The sequence below is a fragment of the Cydia fagiglandana genome, chromosome 3 (genome assembly GCF_963556715.1).
Source record: "Cydia fagiglandana chromosome 3, ilCydFagi1.1, whole genome shotgun sequence".
Lineage (NCBI taxonomy): Eukaryota > Metazoa > Arthropoda > Insecta > Lepidoptera > Tortricidae > Cydia > Cydia fagiglandana.
The window spans coordinates 6,791,774-6,810,700 of NC_085934.1; the positions used below are offsets into that span (position 1 = coordinate 6,791,774).

Here is an 18,927-nt window from a genome sequence, read left to right on the forward strand (position 1 = left end):
GAATTATAAGGGGTAACAGGAGTTATAAGAGGTGTATATTGACTGGGTAAGAGACCACCAGTTACCCTTTATTCAGTTAATATGTCACATGTGCGCCCTAATACCGGGAAAGATTGACGTTGGGCTGAATAAAAGATAATTATTAACATACTTTTACACCTCTGCCTTAAAAAACATATTTATATTGAAGCAAAAACCACCATAAGTCATTTTGTTAAAGTGTTTAGTTAAATGTTAGTACATGATCTTTTATATATTAATGTGAGAAAGATGTTTGGGAATGCAAGTTTATTGACATTATATATATACATTATCTAAGAAAATTTCAATGCGCCACGAGAATAATCAGGATTTATCTAAATTAATGATATAAATAAGCTATTGTGTAAAAACTATTTTAGTGGTTTGGACGGAATTATGAGATAAAAAGTTAATAATACGTTATAGGAAGTGCTAAACTAGTGATTTAGGTTAAGAACTCATGCACAAAACGTTATTGTTGCCCTTAAAAGTTGGAAAAGTAATTTAATTTTTGTAGGTTATATACAATAAAATGGCGGTCAATGTTAAAAAGCAACGTGAACCGTTAAAATTCTAATATGCAGCATACGACTGTTATATATCTGATTAAGATACTTAAGTGAACCACTATAAAGTCCAAGTCGTTCTTTCGATACACTAGTGAACCTCTAAACAGTTATAAGGTATCTTGTGAACGTTTAAATAGCCGCTATACACACAGTCTCAATGGTAGTATAATAGGCTGCTTAGCGGTAAACATGTTCAGCGCTAAGCCGTATTATGCGCCACATGTGTTCGATTATACGTCTATTGGTTTCATAACAGTTCACTCGTTCTCCCTTATAATAAGTCAGCAAAATAAAAGCTGCTTTAGCGGCAAACATCTTCAGTGATAAGCAGTATTATGCGCCACATGTGTTTCATTTATAGGTCTATTGGCTTCATATTAGTTCACTCGTGCTCCCTTAAAAGTCAGCGTAATAAAAGCTGCTTAGCGGTAAACATGTTCAGCGATAAGCTGTATTATGCGCCACGTATGTTCCATTATACGTCTATTGGCTTCATAATAGTTCATTCGTGCTTCCTTAAAAAGTCAGCGTAATAAAAGCTGCTTAGCGGTAAACACGTTCAGCGATAAGCTGTATTATGCGCCACAGGTGTTCCATTATGCGTCTATTGGCTTCATATTAGTTCACTCGTGGTCCCTTAAAAGTTAGCGTAATAAAAGCTGCTTAGCGGTAAACATGTTAAGCGAAAAGCTGTATAATGTGCCACATGTTTTCCATTATACGTCTATTAGCTTCATAATAGTTCACTTGTGCTCCCTTAATAAGTCAACGTAATAAAAGTCCACAATTACCTCCTTATACAGCACATGGCGTAATTTTATCCACTAAACAGACCTTATAACGGTTAAAGCATTTGATAACCCTTAAAGCTGTATATGTTCGTAGCAAATATACCTTTATATCACTCTTTGCGTATTAATGATAGTTTTCAGAGCCGTAATGCAGCTTTTAATCAGCCCTAAGCTATATAAATATCACTGAAATCTATTATACAGCTGTAGGACCACGAGTGTGCTGTTATAAGTGTCTTAATACGCACAGAGCGTTAGATAGAACTAAAAGTGAGTAGTTATAGAGCTATCTGTGCTACTTGGGAAGGCTCTCCGGGGTGCGCGTTAAAGTCACCAAGTACATATACCGTCTCAATGTTTTCACTACTGATGATTGCACTTACCGCACCAAGACAATCCGTAAAATCAGGCAAATTTTCTGACTTGTCCGTAGGCATGTACACGCTTACCACTATAAAAGACCTGCCACTCGTGGAAACCTTAATAGCGCAAATTCTCGGGTTACTACACTTTATCACTGACACTTGTTGAAACGCGGATTTCCTCCATAGTAGTGCCACTCCGCCATACGGCCTGCCTCGCAGCATTCCGGACGTTGTATCCATAGCACACGTTCCCGTACAATTAAAATTTGTATCTATGCTATCTAAGAACGAAATCTCAGTGTGTAATAGCCAGATTTCTTGCAACGCAATTATGTGATAAGAACGGCATAACTCACGTACACTATCAACAGAGCGTTTAACACTTTTGCAGTTAAACGATACTAGTTTACACATATCATTGCTAGACATTATTTTAATTCATTTTCCTCAATGCCATTCACAGCGTTATCTCTTTTCAAAACACGCTGCTTATAATGCGCAAACCGCTTGAAAATAATGCCTTTAGGCCAGATTTCTGCATTCAAAAACATCGGTAGTTTTTCTTTATTAACAAAGAATTTGTATGCACTGTGGTCATCTTTTCTCCTTATATTAAGTTTTTCTAAAACAACGTTTTCATTCGTCTTTGAAAAAATATATCCGCATATGTCAGATTCCAGCGTGTTCTTATGTACCTTCGTTATGAACATCGGTACCTTTGTGTCCGCTGCTCTGAACTTGTCATTAAAGTCGTTCGCAGATCCTAATTTCGACTTAAATTGCATATTTAGCTTACTTTTACGCTTCTTTCCCTCAACAAGCTGCCAGTCCTCCTCTTTCAGGGACTTAGAAGGTTCACTTGACGGTTTAGACGCTTTTACCGCTTCTGCCATCGATTTATTGCATACAAGTATTTGTTTACTTATATTTAAATCCTTATCGCAGCTAAACACCGTCTGGCCGGTCAGCTGATGCGCGTTCAACGAACCCGCCGAACCGGTTTCTTGTGCGACCGCTTGCATCGAAGTTGCATCTAACATGTCGTTATTTGCGTTTAAATTTGAAATTACACTTATTTCTAGTTCGTTCATGCTACTGTGTTGTGTCAGCGATTGTTCTGGCTTTCCACTGCTTAGCTCTAAGTCTAACACTGTATCATTCAAGTGAGGTAGGCCCATTGGACCGCTATTTAGGCACGATGCGCCTCTTGTCATATTTACATTTCTGAAACACGACGACGGCATCGATATTTTAGTAGTCTTATTTACCTGTGCTTGATTAATAAGATCCTCGCACTGTTCTTTTGTCAAGTAATTTGACTTCACAGCGTCTAACTCACATTTTAGGAGAGTAATGTCCTTCAGTATTTTTGTGACGTCCAGCGAGTTAAAGTGAGCCCAAGGTCAGTTTGTTTTCACTTTGTTTTTGTTTAACGTTTAGTATGACATCATCTGAAGTTACGTGGACGCCGGCGTCTGTCGCGGCTGCGGCCCCGTCAGTTTTGAAATAGCACTCGCGCCGCACCAACGTTCGTACAGTGTTTCCAATTAAACAGATCAACATGTCTAACATTATGGGTGAGTCAGTTTACCATATGCAATATTACCTATACCTATCACCCAACCATTGATTAAAATAAAAAAAAATATTTCTAATTTTATAATAAGAGTCGCAAATACCGTTGTTTACGCAGTGTGGCAGATAGTTGTTTAGATAGATTGACGCCGTATGACATTGTACGATTCTATAGATTTGGACAGGTAGAATAATTAGTATTTTTCATTAGATTATGATTGAAGCCGGTACCGCAAATAACAACCGGCTTTATTCTGGCGCAAGGCCAGACTCCGGGCGTGGTTTGCGGCACACAAAATTCGTGGAATCAATACAATTATTTTCGTTAGTTCCTAAGTTAGATCTAGGAACAAGAATATTTTCTACACCATCTATACTTTAAGAAACATAAACGTCCGGGGCTCAATGAGCAAGGTTTTGAAATGGCTCCCACACGCTTAAAAATTTCAAACGTCGATGCCGTTAGGTTTATGAGCTACACCCATGCACCTGATTAAAGTATTCCGAAATGTTTAATGATAGATTGTTTGCATTAAGTAGTTAATCTGTTCATACGATACGTTGTATAATGAATTGCTCATTATACCTGCTCAGTTCCTATCTAATTAAGGCGGTGTACAAAAAACTGAGCAAACTGTAAATATTTGCCGAACCGTGTGGGAAGTTGCACTTCGCAAACTATTTTCAGTTGTCACGTAGATATAATGCCGACATTTCGCGTGTCAGCTACAAAATAGCACTCAATTAGCCGGTTTTTATCCACGCTCTGTGACATTGTTGATACCTAGATCTTTACACAGATGTTGATAGCGTAAGATGAGATCACCAACCAACCTACTCGCTCGTTATTGATGATTGTAGGACGCTAGGATGACATCGGTTTGCGCCTAGCTCAATTTACCAATATCTGAGGAATTGACTGTAAATAGATCCGCCCCTTTATTTTCTAAATGGCTTGTTTAATATATCCTGCCGCGTGTACTGGACTGAACCCGCAGCTTGTACGATTTATTTAATATGAACATACCTACCTACCCAATTTAGATAAGACAGCACTTGTTTTTAGCAGATGACACAGAGAAGTCAGAAAATAATTATAAATTCTTTAATTATTTGACATGCATTCCTAAGAACAGTGTTATTTTCCTCCTAACTATTTTTACCTTGTGGGTAGATATTTGCATACCTGCCAGTACAATAATATAAAGGCAATAACATTAGCATTCAACTAGCATTAAATATTTGTTCCTCTGCTATTTTAGAGGTCAAACATATAATTGCCTAAATTAATAAAATGATGCATCGCAACAGCAGTGTCTTACCTGTAATATCATGAAAGCAATGTCATAGCTAAATTCATCAGATCTTAGATCCTATACATTTACGTAATTATCTAAATAATTAGTCACTAACCTCCAGTAGTCAGTCTCCTGGTCAACGGGCTGATCTCAAAGGATTCCTTAACATTGATTACTCTGCCACCCTTAGTCACGGCATTGCTCATCAGCAACAATACATACATACATCATATATATAAATATATGCCTTAACTAGTCACGAACATTCCAAATTCCAATACAACCTAGTCAAGACCTGGCACCTTCGCGTTACGCTTATCGATTGCTCCATATTTCGTACAACACCCTGATACGACGCCGAGATTTTATTGGATGACATCACCGTCTGACCTCTCCCGCGACTTAACGAGCACCTAGCCGTTCGCGCCATACGCAGAGGAATGCTTATTGCCGAATTATCAAAATGTAGGTAGATATTTGCATACCTGCCAGTACAATAATATAAAGGCAATAACATCAATAATTAGTCAGCACGAAAAATCAATAAAACTGTTTAAGTACTTATAAAGTATGGCGCTGTAGACTAAAGTTGGAATGCGTATGGAGCCACTCACCCGCATACCATAGCTGTATAAATAACTATTACATGCCCACTTACTAAATTTAGAATTCTGTTACCGAGTCGATCGGGCCCTGAATGGCAGCGAATAACCAAATAAGAGTGAAAAGTCTACATGCCTACGCTTCTAGAATATCGTTAGCACTAGAAGGCGTGCGTTGCTTTTATTATGAATGCATTTAGGTTCGAGTTTGCAACAAACATCGAATGCTTATGGAATAGATACGTGTATAGCTTATATTTAACGACATTGACTAATAGTTCCTAACAACACACCTATCTTAGTACTGAGGTCTTAATTTGTTGCAATACGGTTTACAAATACTTAAATAGGTCAACGACAATAGGTGTCGAAGACTACTTTATCTGGCTTAGTTTAGGTACTTTATAACCAATGTGCTTCTAAAGTTTATGTTACAATAGTAATCAGCAAAGAAAATACATTTCCCTACACTGCTTTCTTAAATTTTAGGTAATTTTTACCTACCGTCGCTTTTAATGTAATACTGCGAAACTGACATTTGTTACCTACCTTAGTGGTTTGCCTCCAATGCCACTCATGTTAATTACCTGTATTTCAGATGTGGCCACGGAGGACAACCTCCAGTACCATTTCTACCCGGTGTCCAGTGGCTCCGTGCAGTTCAAAGTGCGCGCGCCCAACGACGCTCACATCGCGCTCACCACCAACCCACAGGAGTCAGACCCTATGTATGAGGTACTTACATTAAGTATTTACTTTCTTCATAGCAACATTTTCTTCCTATGGTTTCTCATCTAAGGTTGGAACCCCGTAAATTATTCCTTGGTGAATTGCATGTCCTTACTTACCCACATTGATCACGGAAACAGTGAGTGACACACACACTCATAATTTTTTATCATCAATTTTTACAATCAAATGAACGCAACTTTCCAGGTCTTTATCGGAGGATGGGGCAACACAAAGAGCGTAATCAGAAGAAACAGGACCAAACCCGAAAAAGCTGAAGCAGACACACCCGGAATCTTAAACGCTGGTGAATTCCGCGGCTTCTGGGTCCGCTGGGACGGCGGCATCATCTCCGCCGGGCGCGAAGGCGAGGCCATCCCCTTCCTGTCGTGGCAGGACCCCGAGCCCTTCGCCGTGGGCTTCGTCGGCGTCTGCACCGGCTGGGGCGCCACTGGCACTTGGAAGATCGAAGGTATTACATCGACCTGAAGTCCCAGCGCAACTGTGGACGAAATGTACCCAACGACTCTAAATTTACTCTTTTATCCGCGCAGAATCGCCAGAATTCAATACTCCGGACCAGTTAGAATATAAATTTGGCCCGGTGGCCTGCGGAAGCTTGGAGTTTGATTACCGCGGGCCCCACAACGCACACATTTGTCTGACCAGCGCGCCGATGGAGGCCGACCCCATGTACGAAATCATGCTCGGCGGTTGGGAGAACACGAAGTCGGTCATTAGGTACTGCAGGCAACAGCCAGACAAGGTAGCGTAGAACTCGTTGTGGGTCGTTGTTTGTTTTCGATGTGGATTTGTGCCACTATTAATGGTAAACGTTCGTAGGTGACCGTCCCGACGCCGGGGTTGATGAATCCTAACGAGTTTAAGAAGTTCTTGATCGAGTGGCGATGCGGGCGCCTCATCGTGCGGGACGGGCTGACTGGCGGCGTGCTGCTGGAGTGGCATGACCCCTCGCCCTTCCCCATCGCGCACTTCGGCGTGCGGACGGGCTGGGGCGCGCGCGGCCAGTGGCGCATCAAGCACTTCGCCGCACGCGGCGGGCAACGTTGAGTCTCCTCTTCCAAATTGACGCTTTATTGTTCAATAGCTGCACGATACAAAATTATTAACGTTCGATGGATGTTTAGTTTATTGGCTGATATAATAATATATCTACCTTTACTTGTAATCTAATAACTCCTTAATTATACGTTATAAAGGGACTAGTGAGTTTCGTTGTTACATCGGTGCATTGGAGTGATTTGTGTGGTACGTTGGGTACATTTTGACAGTTACTATTTGTAGCTTTCTTCCGTTCTTTTGTTCTTCGCTTTAGAATGTTTTCGTTAACAGCGGTTTCTTCCTATCTTGCCCAAGTCATTGTGTTAATCAGCTTGAACTGTAGATGCAATGCACCAGCTATACCCACCCATAGTATGTACCAACATACATACCAACGTATTTGTCTATACTTAAATACGTTCATAACATAACCGATGAAATTTTAGTTACCTAATGCATGGTTTAAACAAAAATGTTTTTTGAATTTTGTAGAGCAAATTTTGTTAGGTACTATGACTAGTATGACTGTTGCGTTCCAAATTAAGCTATCGAAAATTACTTGCTAGAATTGAGTTGCAGTTCTTTTAACCTTTCATCCTGTTTTTAAGGCACAGAAAAGGTAGTCGCTTAGTAACAATAAGTACTTAGTGATATTAATATTAATTGCATGTCCACTTATTTTAGAATATCAGGTAGACGGATGTCTTGGTTTTTAACGAAGTTACATATCAAAAATCAGTCCTGTATCACGTCACAATATTCACAAATACTCACCTCGTCACTAATATTTAAACATCACACGCAAGCAAATTAACTGGTTAAGGTAAATGTACGCTTCACCGAATGCTTAAGCCCTAGACTTACGTTTAATTTTTTTATTCGTTCTGATATTTTCTTACGAATATGTTCAATACTAAAATAGAAACATAGATAAATTTGTCCTCATTTAAACATACCTATAAATTACTGAAATGATTGGACGTGTATTAAAAACATTTTTAAAGTCATTTCTTCCAATTTCCTTGTTTGTACCGTTTACCGAACTAAGAAACGTGATTTGCACATTATACCGAATAGGGAGCCCGCATTACCGAACTAGGAAATAATTGTATGAAAATATGGTGTTGAGTGGTGCTCAAACTTCAGTAGTTCACTATTAAATCCCTACTATGCTTCGTTTTTTAGCATTATAAAGATGGTAAGCGATCTTGACGTGTCTTTTTTATTGAAATAATTCTTTTGAAAAATAAGTCAGTAAGTAAGGTACGCAACAATCATAAAACATGTACGCATATGTATAAAATAATTTGGCTGTTTCATAAATTTTGGCTGGTCCATTTTCTATGGAAGGGTAAATTTTTTTTCACGATTTCGGAGTTGGTCCCATAGTAAAAGTTGCTCAGTATAATCCCAAAACCTCGCTGGGAATGGGAATGTAGTTAATTTTTAGCCACCCTGTATGTGAACCCCGGAATTTCATAACAAAAGATAAAAGTTTAAAAAATCACAATCGCCTACGACGAGAGGAATCTAAAAAAAATTTTTGAACATCATGCTTCATTATTTTTATTATCCTATTCAGTTTTTTTGTCCACATTCCAAGACTATTATCAGGCGTCCAATAAGTATGTTTAAAGTTTGAAAAGCGCTGGCATTGAAATAATGGTCACAAAAAATAAACATATAAATATCGACCTAGCCGTTATCGTAATAAGGATGATATTCTCATGAACGTCGAATAGAAACATGGCCTACGCAAACATGAGTTCGGTAGCAGAGACCATGGGTACCATTCACCGAACGGCCGTTCGGTGAACGAAACATGGAAAATATGTGGAACCTATTTCGCGAACGGATTTTGAAAATAGTATTTTAATCGTAATCAATGTGGTATAACTACAAATCTATCATTAAATTTAATACTTGAATCCATTACAAAACCGTACATGTATAAAGTTCTTGTTAATACTGACGTAAAATATCTAAAATTATTGTTTGATAATAGTCTTGCCAAAAACCTTATTTTGATGCCAAAAAGTCGTAAAACATGAACATTTCAAACGCAGTTTTATAATAATCTATATAGGTTATTGTTGTTCGGCAATTGCTCATAAAATTACAAATACATTAAGTTATTTGTGGAATTTGGTAGTTAATCTAAATAGTTCGTAATCAACCATTAAAAAAATAATTTCAAAAACATACACTTTCCCTGATTTCGGACGCTGTTCGATAATACCTTCCAATCAAATTGTCGGTGTACTCATCACCGAACTGACATTAAGCTTAATTTCTGATAATATGACTGCACTAAATTAATTAAATTTACTAAAATACACAAACTAATTAAGTAGTCACACTGAAAAACCATACTTTGAAACACAGAAATAAATTTAAAAGGTTTTATGACCTTAAGAAATATACGCAACTTCTTACCGATTTCTTTAAGGTTGCCCATACAAAGTGGCAATCGGGAGCAACGATCCGTTTCGATCAGTTGCCACGTCCCAACTGCGGGACAAATTGGCCGACTCTGAGGCATAGTTGAAGGGATAGGTATTTAACTCGTGGAAAAAAAATACGCAAGTAAATATCAGCTGTAAATAATCGACTTATAGCCTAAAATAGAAGAAATTCGGTGATACGGACGGATATTGAGCGTTCGGTGGAGCGTACTTTTACCTTATAGTAGCTAATTTTAACAGAACCCATGTTCGATAAGCGAGTCGTACGGTAAAGTAAACAGCTTAGGGGCCGTATATTTACTGTATTTATTAGCAAGACAAGTTCAAACGCTTAATTGGCATCACAGGGCCATTCCTCGTCTTAAGATCGCTTTACCATACGGCACGCTCCTGGCACGTTGAACAACCTCACGGTACAGGAAACTACAACTAGTTCGTTTCTCCAGTGCCTCCATCCGCGCCTCAAGCGGCAGCGCTGTACGCGTCGCCGCCCGGCTACCCCGGCGCGGGCTACCCCGCGGCGAGCCCGGTCGGGGGGCCAGGGGGCGCCCAGTGGGTGGACGCGGCGGGCGGGCAGGTGCCGCCGGGCGCCGTGGTGGGCGGCCAGGACGTGTCCGGCGAGCCCATGTACGTGGCGCGCGCGCGGCACGAGGGCGCCCAGCTGCCCGGCAAGCTGGTCTCCAGCCACGGCCGCGCGTACGTGCCGTGGGGAGGAGTCGAGAACGGGAAGGACGAGTACCAGGTTGGTTGTGGTTAATTTTGTCGCATAGTGCTTCCTTTGTATGTATATCCTATACAGTACAAACAAAGAGAATATAGTGTATAGAGACGGACTGTCAAAGTAAATTATGTAGCCACTGTTACTGCCATCATTCGACAGAACATAAAACTGTTAGAACGCCATTTGACTTTGATCATGATTTTTTCTTTTTGTATTTGAAAGAATAATGATCAAAGTCAAATCGCTTTCTAACAGTTTTACTCGTCTACTGTATTTACCATGCCAGTAAATCTCTATTTCAATTTATCTTTGGCACAAATAAATAGGTCTCCTTTCCGAGCGTTATGAGATGTGTTGTTAACTTTCACCTATACCTTCAGGTGCTGGTAGGCGGCCCCAACAACTGGGTGCCTTCCAGCGGCTCCGCCATCCCGCCCGGCGCGTTCCAAGCCGGCCAATCCGAGGACGGCGAGCCCCTGTACGTGGGCCGCGTGCGCCACGAGGGCAGCCTCACCATTGGCAAGGTATGTAACCACTAACATTTTAGCTATATGTACCCACTCAGGCGCGGATCCACCGTTGTGGGCACGGTGGGCATGCCCACAACCCTAATAGGGTGCCCTATTGATTCCCCGAGTAGATTTTTGTTTTATAGACGCTTTGGCAGAGAAACATTTGGAAGAATTTCATTAGGTATAAGTACGCAGAGTAGTGAGTTGATCGATACGCAGATTCACTTTTCGTAGAATGATCGTTTGGTGAATGTCAAAATTGCCCGAGTAAATTAACCATTGGCCGAAACACGGTACCTAGGTACATCTATATATATAAATGCAAGTGTCCTGACTGACTGATTCATCAACGCACAGCCGAAACTACAAAAGCCAGAAAGTTGAAATTTGCACACCAGATTGCATTTATAAAGTGTACAAGAGATAAGAAGCGATTTTGAGAAATTCAACCCCTAAGGGGGTTAAAAAGGGGATGAATGTTTGTATGGGGTTAAAGTTTTCTTTCAAGCTAGGAATTTGAAACTTCGTAAAAAGATATATTATTAAAATACAAGAAAACTAATTTCAGCGTTTTTGAAAATTCATCCCATAAGGTGGTGAAAAAGGGGTTGAAAGTTTGTATGGATATCAAACATTTTTTCGAGTGTGGAACTTGAATCTTTGTATTTAAGGATATTATTAGAAGACAGGAAAAGTAATTTCAGCGTTTTGTAAAATTCATCCCCTAACAAAGTTAAAAAGGGGTTGACAGTTTGAATCCACTACAAATGCTTTGAAACTTCTTAGAAAGACGTAATAGCCGATTACAAAAAATAGTAATTGCAACGTTTTTGGAAATTCAACCTTTAAGGGGGTTAAAAAGGGGATGAAAGTTCGTCTTGGAGTGCAAATTTTATTTTAAGCTAGGAACTTGAAACTTTGCAAAAAGGTATTAAATTAAAATACAAGAAAACTAATTTCAATGTTTTTGTAAATTCATCCCCTAAGGTGGTGAAAAAGGGGTTGAAAGTTTGTATGAATATCAAACATTTTTTTCAAGCTAGAAACTTCAAACTTGGTAAAAGGGCATTAACATTGTATTAAAAGTTTGTATTTTAAAGTTTGCATCGATGAAAATTATAGTATTCAAGACGTAAAATGTTCAAGATAAGAGTCCACGCGGACGAAGTCGCGGGCAACAGCTAGTAGTTAAATAGAACTCCTAGCTGTCATACACGCGTATTTAATTATTTATATCAGCTGACAATTCAAATTATTATAGTGATACAGAAAAAACAGCATTTTCTTAAATTGTTAACTTAATGAGTCTTAAATTTAAACAATCAGAAATTTTTGTACAATTTCTTAAAATAATTTCAGCTTTTAATTGACTGTCATATGAGTTTTAGAGCGCAGGTCTATATGTATGGGTACCTATGGAAAGGGTTCCATAGACCTTACAAAAAATCGCATGCCATTTTTGGTAAAATTCCGACTACTTAAGTGTAGGGGCAACTGCTCTACATGTGGACATTTTCCAGATTTTGGCCTTATTATCTGTACCAAATTTCAACTTAATTGGTCAAGTAGTTTCGGAGAAAATAGGCTGTGACAGACGGATATACAGACACACGAGTGATCCTATAAGGGTTCCGTTTTTTCCTTTTACGGAACCCAAAAAATGCATTTTTTTTTAAGTTCACGATGGTAGTCTATAGTTAGTAGTTCTTTAAATACCGACAGTGTCCACAGGTAAAATGAATCATTTATGTGAAACCAGAGTCTACCAAAAATTAGTCGACTTAAAGTTACATCTACGAATAATTGACTCAGCAAAACCATTTTCGGCGAAACGTTGTAAGACTGTTACTTGTAAGCGAATCGACAATCTACTAAAAATTGGTCGGGGAATCATTAGGGGAGGTACCCCAGCTGAATACAGAGCCCTAATTATTTGCAAGAATATAGATTATTTACTAACAGGGGCAATTATTTCTAGCTTAATGCCAGCTTTTAATTTACAGCTGAAGGAGTTTTTTAGCGTAGTTATCCATCTAAGTGTGTATAGACTGAAATAAATGGCTTGCGATCCCTCTGCGAATTTATTGGTCGGTGAATCATCAGGTACCCTCGACTCACACTTGGCGGATTTTGGAGTGGCTGTGACCACAACCTTTTTTGAGGGCTGGATCCGCGCCTGTACCCACTAACATTTTAGCTATATGTACCCACTAACATTTTCATCATCATCAGTAAAATCAGTAAGAGGACGTCCACTGCTGGACATAGGCCTCCCCCAAAGAGTGCCACAATGACTGGTCTTGCGCCACCCGCATCCAGCGGACTCCCGCGACCTTTACCAACCAACTAACATTTTAGCTACTTTGTTTATGCAGTTATCATAATAACACCTGCGGGCGCAGCACGGTTCCATTTTTATCGACTATCACTATGCGCGTCCCTTTCGCACTAACATACTTGTTAGAACGTGACAGGCATGGTGATAAGGGATAAAAACGCGACCGTGCTACGCCGCCTGGTGTGAATTCCGCTTCCGTGCCGCTAGAAGCAAATTACCGTGGCGAACAGGGTTTGAAACTTTGATATCGCCACTCGTTGGATGGCAGTAACAGACATGATTCGTGTCATTCAGCTGTCCAACAGCACTTTTGTCTAGGTAGTCGCATGCTAAAGGTACACAGCATATACATACTTATACATTTATAGGTATTACCAACTTATTAAATTACGTGCATATTTATAAAACTAGATAAATTACGAGTATACTTACTATAAAGAACATATAAAGTACTTACCTACCTACGATTTTACGAAAATTCTGATTTGACATTTCATAGCATTAATTTCCCTCCTCAGGTTCAGCAGTCGCACGGCACCTGCTACATCGCCTTCGCGGGCCAGGAGCTCGGCTTCCCCGACTACGAGATCCTTGTGGCTTAAGTGTTAAGGTCGAAAATATGTTGAAAGTGTTGCCAGCTTTATACACTATTCCACACTGAAGCGTCCCACGAAAGTACATTCAAATTTCGACTTTATGATTGTACACTAAGGTCGGATTTCAAAATTTGTGGCCCCACAGGATGCTTAATTAAGAATTAGAATCCACGCTGGCGTGTTTTTGGTGCTTGTGAGTCAATGAGTTGTAAGCAGTTATCCACGCTATGACTATGTTTATTGCACTGCATAATATTATAGTTATTATTGTAATCATGTTTTTACATGTTTAATATTATATTTTTATTAAATTATTTTAAATTTATACTTTGTTTTCTTTTAACCCGAATTATAAGTGTTATTTATAAGAAATAAGATGTAACTCTAACTCAAATTCAACTTTATTAATAAATAACTTATTGAGATCGAACAGAATAACTTACCAACTGAAAACCGGACTAGGTTTTAAGTACGAATGTTCCCTTTTCAAATAAAGTTAAAATATTCTATCATCTGAAGAAAACCAGGGCAGTCGTCAGGATCTTCAGAAAGCACTGCAAATAAATCAAACAGTCTTTATCAGTACATATGGGTTAAGAATTAAATTGGTAAGTTATTACAAAATAAAAAGGCATACAGACACTGTCTCGAACTCATAAATAATTGATTTGAGTATAGGTAAATCACAATACTAAATAACCTATTCATATTCTACCTATAAATACAGTCAACTGTAAAAACATGGGTGTAGCCAATTTATTCAAAAATATGTCCCATAGTTCTTAATTGGCTGACAGAAAAAGTCTCAAGTTTAAAATTTTTCTTAACTGGCAACATCAGTCATACATTCGGGAGGGTCGTTGAGGTTGACCAGTGTTGCCGGTTTGAACTTGATAAATTGTAACTTGTAACTTTGTGATTTTACACAAATGGATTTCGGCCATAAAGGGAAGTGATTGTAATTTTGTATCGAAAAAATAATATGTATTAAACACTTACACATTCTCCTCGTCTGTTTCATTAGAGTAATCGGAGTCTGGCACATCATACTCTTCAATATCTGGCTGCACATATGACACTCTGTCCGATACGAATATTTTGTTAACACATCTGTCATTCTCTTTCGGAGAGACCAAAATTTCGAACTTTTTCACGGATATTTCTCTGCCTTCATAGGGTATGTAGCAAACTTTGTGTGAAGGGGCTACTTTGCCAGGGATAAGGTGCCCCTCGTACAACGCGCGTCCGATGTAGAGCCTCTCGAGGTTGTCTTCAGAATAGCCGGCAATGAACGCGCCTACTGGTATTTTGTCGTCACAGGTGGGAACCCAAAATCCGTCAAAGCCACAGAGAAGCTGTAATTAAGATGAACTAATGATAAACTAGGGAAGAATAATTTTATTGTTTGTAATATTTGGTTACTGAAAAGGGAGTTCTGACTTCTATGCATTCGAATTAATAGGTAAATAAAGTGCATAGGACATGCATGGATTTATCTCAAACAAACACTAGTTGGCCACAACATGACAATCATAACTTCAGAAGATATTATTTATGTTATGGTGTACTCCGTGTACTAAAACCACATTTATCCCGTGGTAATACATGTGCTGGTAATTAGTATAGGAGTTCCATGCTACAGTAATTCTGGGGCGCTCCACGGGTTATTGGACCATTGATACAAGTAGACCAGAGACCTTATCTCATTGTCATAAGATTTACAATGAGCAATCTATGTTAAAATTACCTCAAACTCTGGTTTCTCAGTAGACTGTCCTCCCCAAGGTATATAAGCCTTGCCTAAGGACCGTACGTACTTCCCAGGGGTCAATGAACCCCTGTGTTTGGCTCGGGCGATGTACAGGTTCTCCTTCTCAAATCCGCCCACTAGCAGCTCTTCAGGCAGATCTCGCCCAGGCTCATATGTGACCCAATGAAGCTCACTACCTGTTATGGGCTTGAATTTGGTCTTTTCTATTGATGGTGGTACTAAAACATTCAAAAATATAATTAGAAACACAATACTATTTGTTTGGCTTATCAAAATATTTGAAAATTTTGAGTTGAAGAAATACTAATAAAACTAAAAAAAATAATGTCTTATTTTCAGGCATGCATATGCATAAAAATAAAGCATAATTTATAGACATATAATGGTTGCAATTACTTTCAAACCTCCAGTGCACAGGATTCCTCTGCTCAACAACTGAGAATGTGACATATTTCATGTCATGCACATCATTGATACAAGAGACTATGGGATCAGAGTATCCATCTCTGCCGAGTCGCACACAGCCGTTGCACCAGGTTAGCCAGAACTTGTGGTACTCATCGGCACTTAGAATGCCAGGTGTGCTTGCAGACTCACAGTGACGACTGCTCATCTTCTTGATAAAGCATCGCTGGCCTTCCCCCAATACTATCTAAATGGATTATAAGCAAATTTGATTAGACTTTAGAGACTTTGAGTGGTTAGTTGAGTAGCTTTTTAACTCCAAACTCGGGTCCTTTACTAGAAATCCATCTATCAGATTATGCGGTTTTGGTAGTAAAAAAAGTAATAAGGTAGATTGCTGAGAGGGTCAAATGGATTTACCATAGTTTGAAGTTAAGCAACACAGTTGGTCTAAGTTGAGATTTAGCCAAATTCTTGATGTGGCTGTAATTAGGATTTCATTGACTGGGTAAGAATATTTTGTTGTGTCCACATTGTCACATCACTTTTCATGCTGCATCACCCGATAAAAAGACACATTATAGGGATAGCTACCTGTATCTTATATTAAATGGTCTAGCTCCTGAATTTGCGGATCTATGAAATGAATTAGTTTTTAATAGCATAGCTCTTAAACAACCTACCCTTAAAGATAATTCCCTTAACAGGAACATCAAAATATTATAAGTAAAAATAAGTGTGAATATTTTACCCAAAAGTCGCAGTTGTTGGCCGGTTTACGAGACAGCCCTAGGGCAGCATTTCCTGCAGCTTTAACTTCAAATGCCAGGGCATTGCTTGTGATTTTGTAGAAAGCATTAAGATGTTTCGGCCAAGTCGTGATCTCTAAATAACATTGTTTTTATTAGGAGCAATAACAATATAAATAAATATGTTTGTATACCATATAACTTACCCACTAAATCACCCATTTATATAAAGAAAAAAGAAGGAAAAGTACTGTATCACCAGTTAAATGAATAAATGTTTATTAACTTGTGCTTTACCGACTTTTAAGCTTACGCTGCTGATGACTGGTAATACAATACAAGAATTAATAATATTAATATGAAATAAATGTTACTATTACATAAACTCTGAACATTTAAATACAATAAGCCGAAATATTATTATTATGTTCACTTTGTTTTATTTATTTATGACAAAAAACCATAATGACAGTTGAATGACAAACTAGTGATGTACCTTTTACAAATAAATAGCATTCCTTTGGTATCGAGTGGGTATCGATCAGAGAATATAATACTCACAATCGATTTCGTTGCGTTTTCCAATCAAGTATTGCACATGGTGCAAAGAACCATTTTGAGACATTAACGTAGTAAGTTATAATAGCTCTTTGGGTTCGACTCTTATCACGATATTTTATGCTAAAACACTTCAGTCGTCCTACTGGGATCCTACAAAAAATCTTCCTAGATAGTTAAGTGCAGTTGCAACAAAGAGTAGTATAATATATATATATATATGAGTTGCAGTTACTTATTACACTCAGTTACACCATTACGATTGTCATGTAATAATACTAATATATTTTAATATCTTACCTTACCTTGATATGAAACGGGGTCTATGATAATAGTTTGTTTAGTTATCCTCAACGCTGGATCCTACAGGTTCTCGGGGCAGAGGAACCGGAAGTGGCGGGACGACCTTGATACATTTTGTAAAGAGTGGCGGGAGTGTGCATCGGATAGGAACAAATGGCGGGAAAGAGGGAAGGCCTTTGCCCAAGTGGCCGTGACACTCTTAGGCACACTTGCACCATTCCACTAACCCGGGGTTAAGCAGTTAAACTATTAACCTAGAGTCAAATTGTATGGCTAACCATGGTAACTCCTGCTTTAACCGGTTAACCCCGGGTTAGTGGAATGGTGCAAGTGGGCCTTATAGTGCTAGTAAAAAAAAAACCTCTGGCACAGTTTCCTCATCAACGGAAAACTCAGGGCCCACTTGAGCAGGTATTTTTAATCTTGTAGGGCGCGTCGACAGCGTCGACGCTTCCCACGGAACAGCCGACGAATGCGCTCACTTTATTAACGTCTAGGTCACGTTACGCTGGACTGCGCGACAGTCTGGTCCGCCCGCGCTCGCGCGGTGACAATTTCACTGTAGGTACTGTTACCAGTTGCCGATTCGCACTGTATAATACCCACTTTTAAAATAAATAAGCTGCTTTGTTTAGTTTTAGATTATATTTTATGTTATTCGTGCACTTTGTAAATAATGTACATAATGTTTGTTTGTATTTCTCTGATGTAAGTGAATTATAATTCTTTTGGAGAAATAAATTCTTAAACCATAAACCATAAACCATGCCTCTTGTCCAAAGCACAAAATAGATAGGTACAGAAATCAATCTACATACAAAGTGCGCTCGAGCAACGCACACATAGACACTGCTCACAGACACGATATCTCGGACCAGTTGGGACCAGTGCGAGCGCGAGTGCCATCCGCTTGAGACACGCTTCTGTGAACTTTTTTGTGCAATAATCGAGAAACAAAAAAAAGTTATTATAACTGTTCAGTGGACGGTTGTTTAAATTCAATATTAAACGGTGAATTGACGTTTTTTAAGCTACTTACCAGTGGTTCCAGAGAGAATGCGAATTTATTATATTGTAGCATGGAGTGACTCACACACAGCTGACCACCCACCGCGAATCGATTTAATAAATTAATTGTTCATATTCCAATTGCCAGGCGACTTACTCAATACGACCAACCTATATGAACAAAAAAAATACGGTTGAACCCCAACAGTATACAGTACATACGAAAGTGCTATCTTCAGTATTGAAATAGAGTCAAGTAACAAATATCATAACAACACAGACAATAGGACTCCCAACCGTATAAGGACCAGAGCAAACAAACAAACCCGGCATATATCATGCCGACACCTCTAGATAACCATAACTCAATAATAAGGATTGTATAAAAAAAAAAACAGACATAATTTTAGCACCAAACTACATTGTATAAGCCATCTATAGACATAAGTTAACTTTGTGTAAACTTAGATATTAAATACCTAAATACCT

The 18,927-nt window shown here is 38.8% G+C and overlaps 2 protein-coding genes across 2 annotated transcripts; one reads left to right on the forward strand and one right to left on the reverse strand.

Moving 5' to 3' along the window:
• Nucleotides 1–3,204: 3,204 nt before the first annotated feature.
• On the forward strand, nucleotides 3,205–13,969 carry LOC134679930 (uncharacterized). The gene is made up of 8 exons (XM_063538878.1): nucleotides 3,205–3,323; nucleotides 5,820–5,956; nucleotides 6,158–6,422; nucleotides 6,505–6,716; nucleotides 6,794–7,016; nucleotides 9,924–10,219; nucleotides 10,579–10,722; nucleotides 13,567–13,969. The coding sequence occupies exons 1-8, from the start codon at nucleotides 3,308–3,310 to the stop codon at nucleotides 13,648–13,650; spliced, it is 1,377 nt and encodes a 458-aa protein (XP_063394948.1). The 5' UTR covers nucleotides 3,205–3,307; the 3' UTR covers nucleotides 13,651–13,969.
• A 58-nt stretch (nucleotides 13,970–14,027) lies between these two features.
• Nucleotides 14,028–17,023, reverse strand: LOC134679932 (uncharacterized). The gene is made up of 6 exons (XM_063538882.1): nucleotides 16,776–17,023; nucleotides 16,572–16,705; nucleotides 15,812–16,067; nucleotides 15,392–15,633; nucleotides 14,644–14,999; nucleotides 14,028–14,198 (listed from the first exon to the last, which is right to left on the reverse strand). The coding sequence occupies exons 1-6, from the start codon at nucleotides 16,789–16,791 to the stop codon at nucleotides 14,189–14,191; spliced, it is 1,014 nt and encodes a 337-aa protein (XP_063394952.1). The 5' UTR covers nucleotides 16,792–17,023; the 3' UTR covers nucleotides 14,028–14,188.
• Between the last annotated feature and the right edge of the window lie 1,904 nt (nucleotides 17,024–18,927).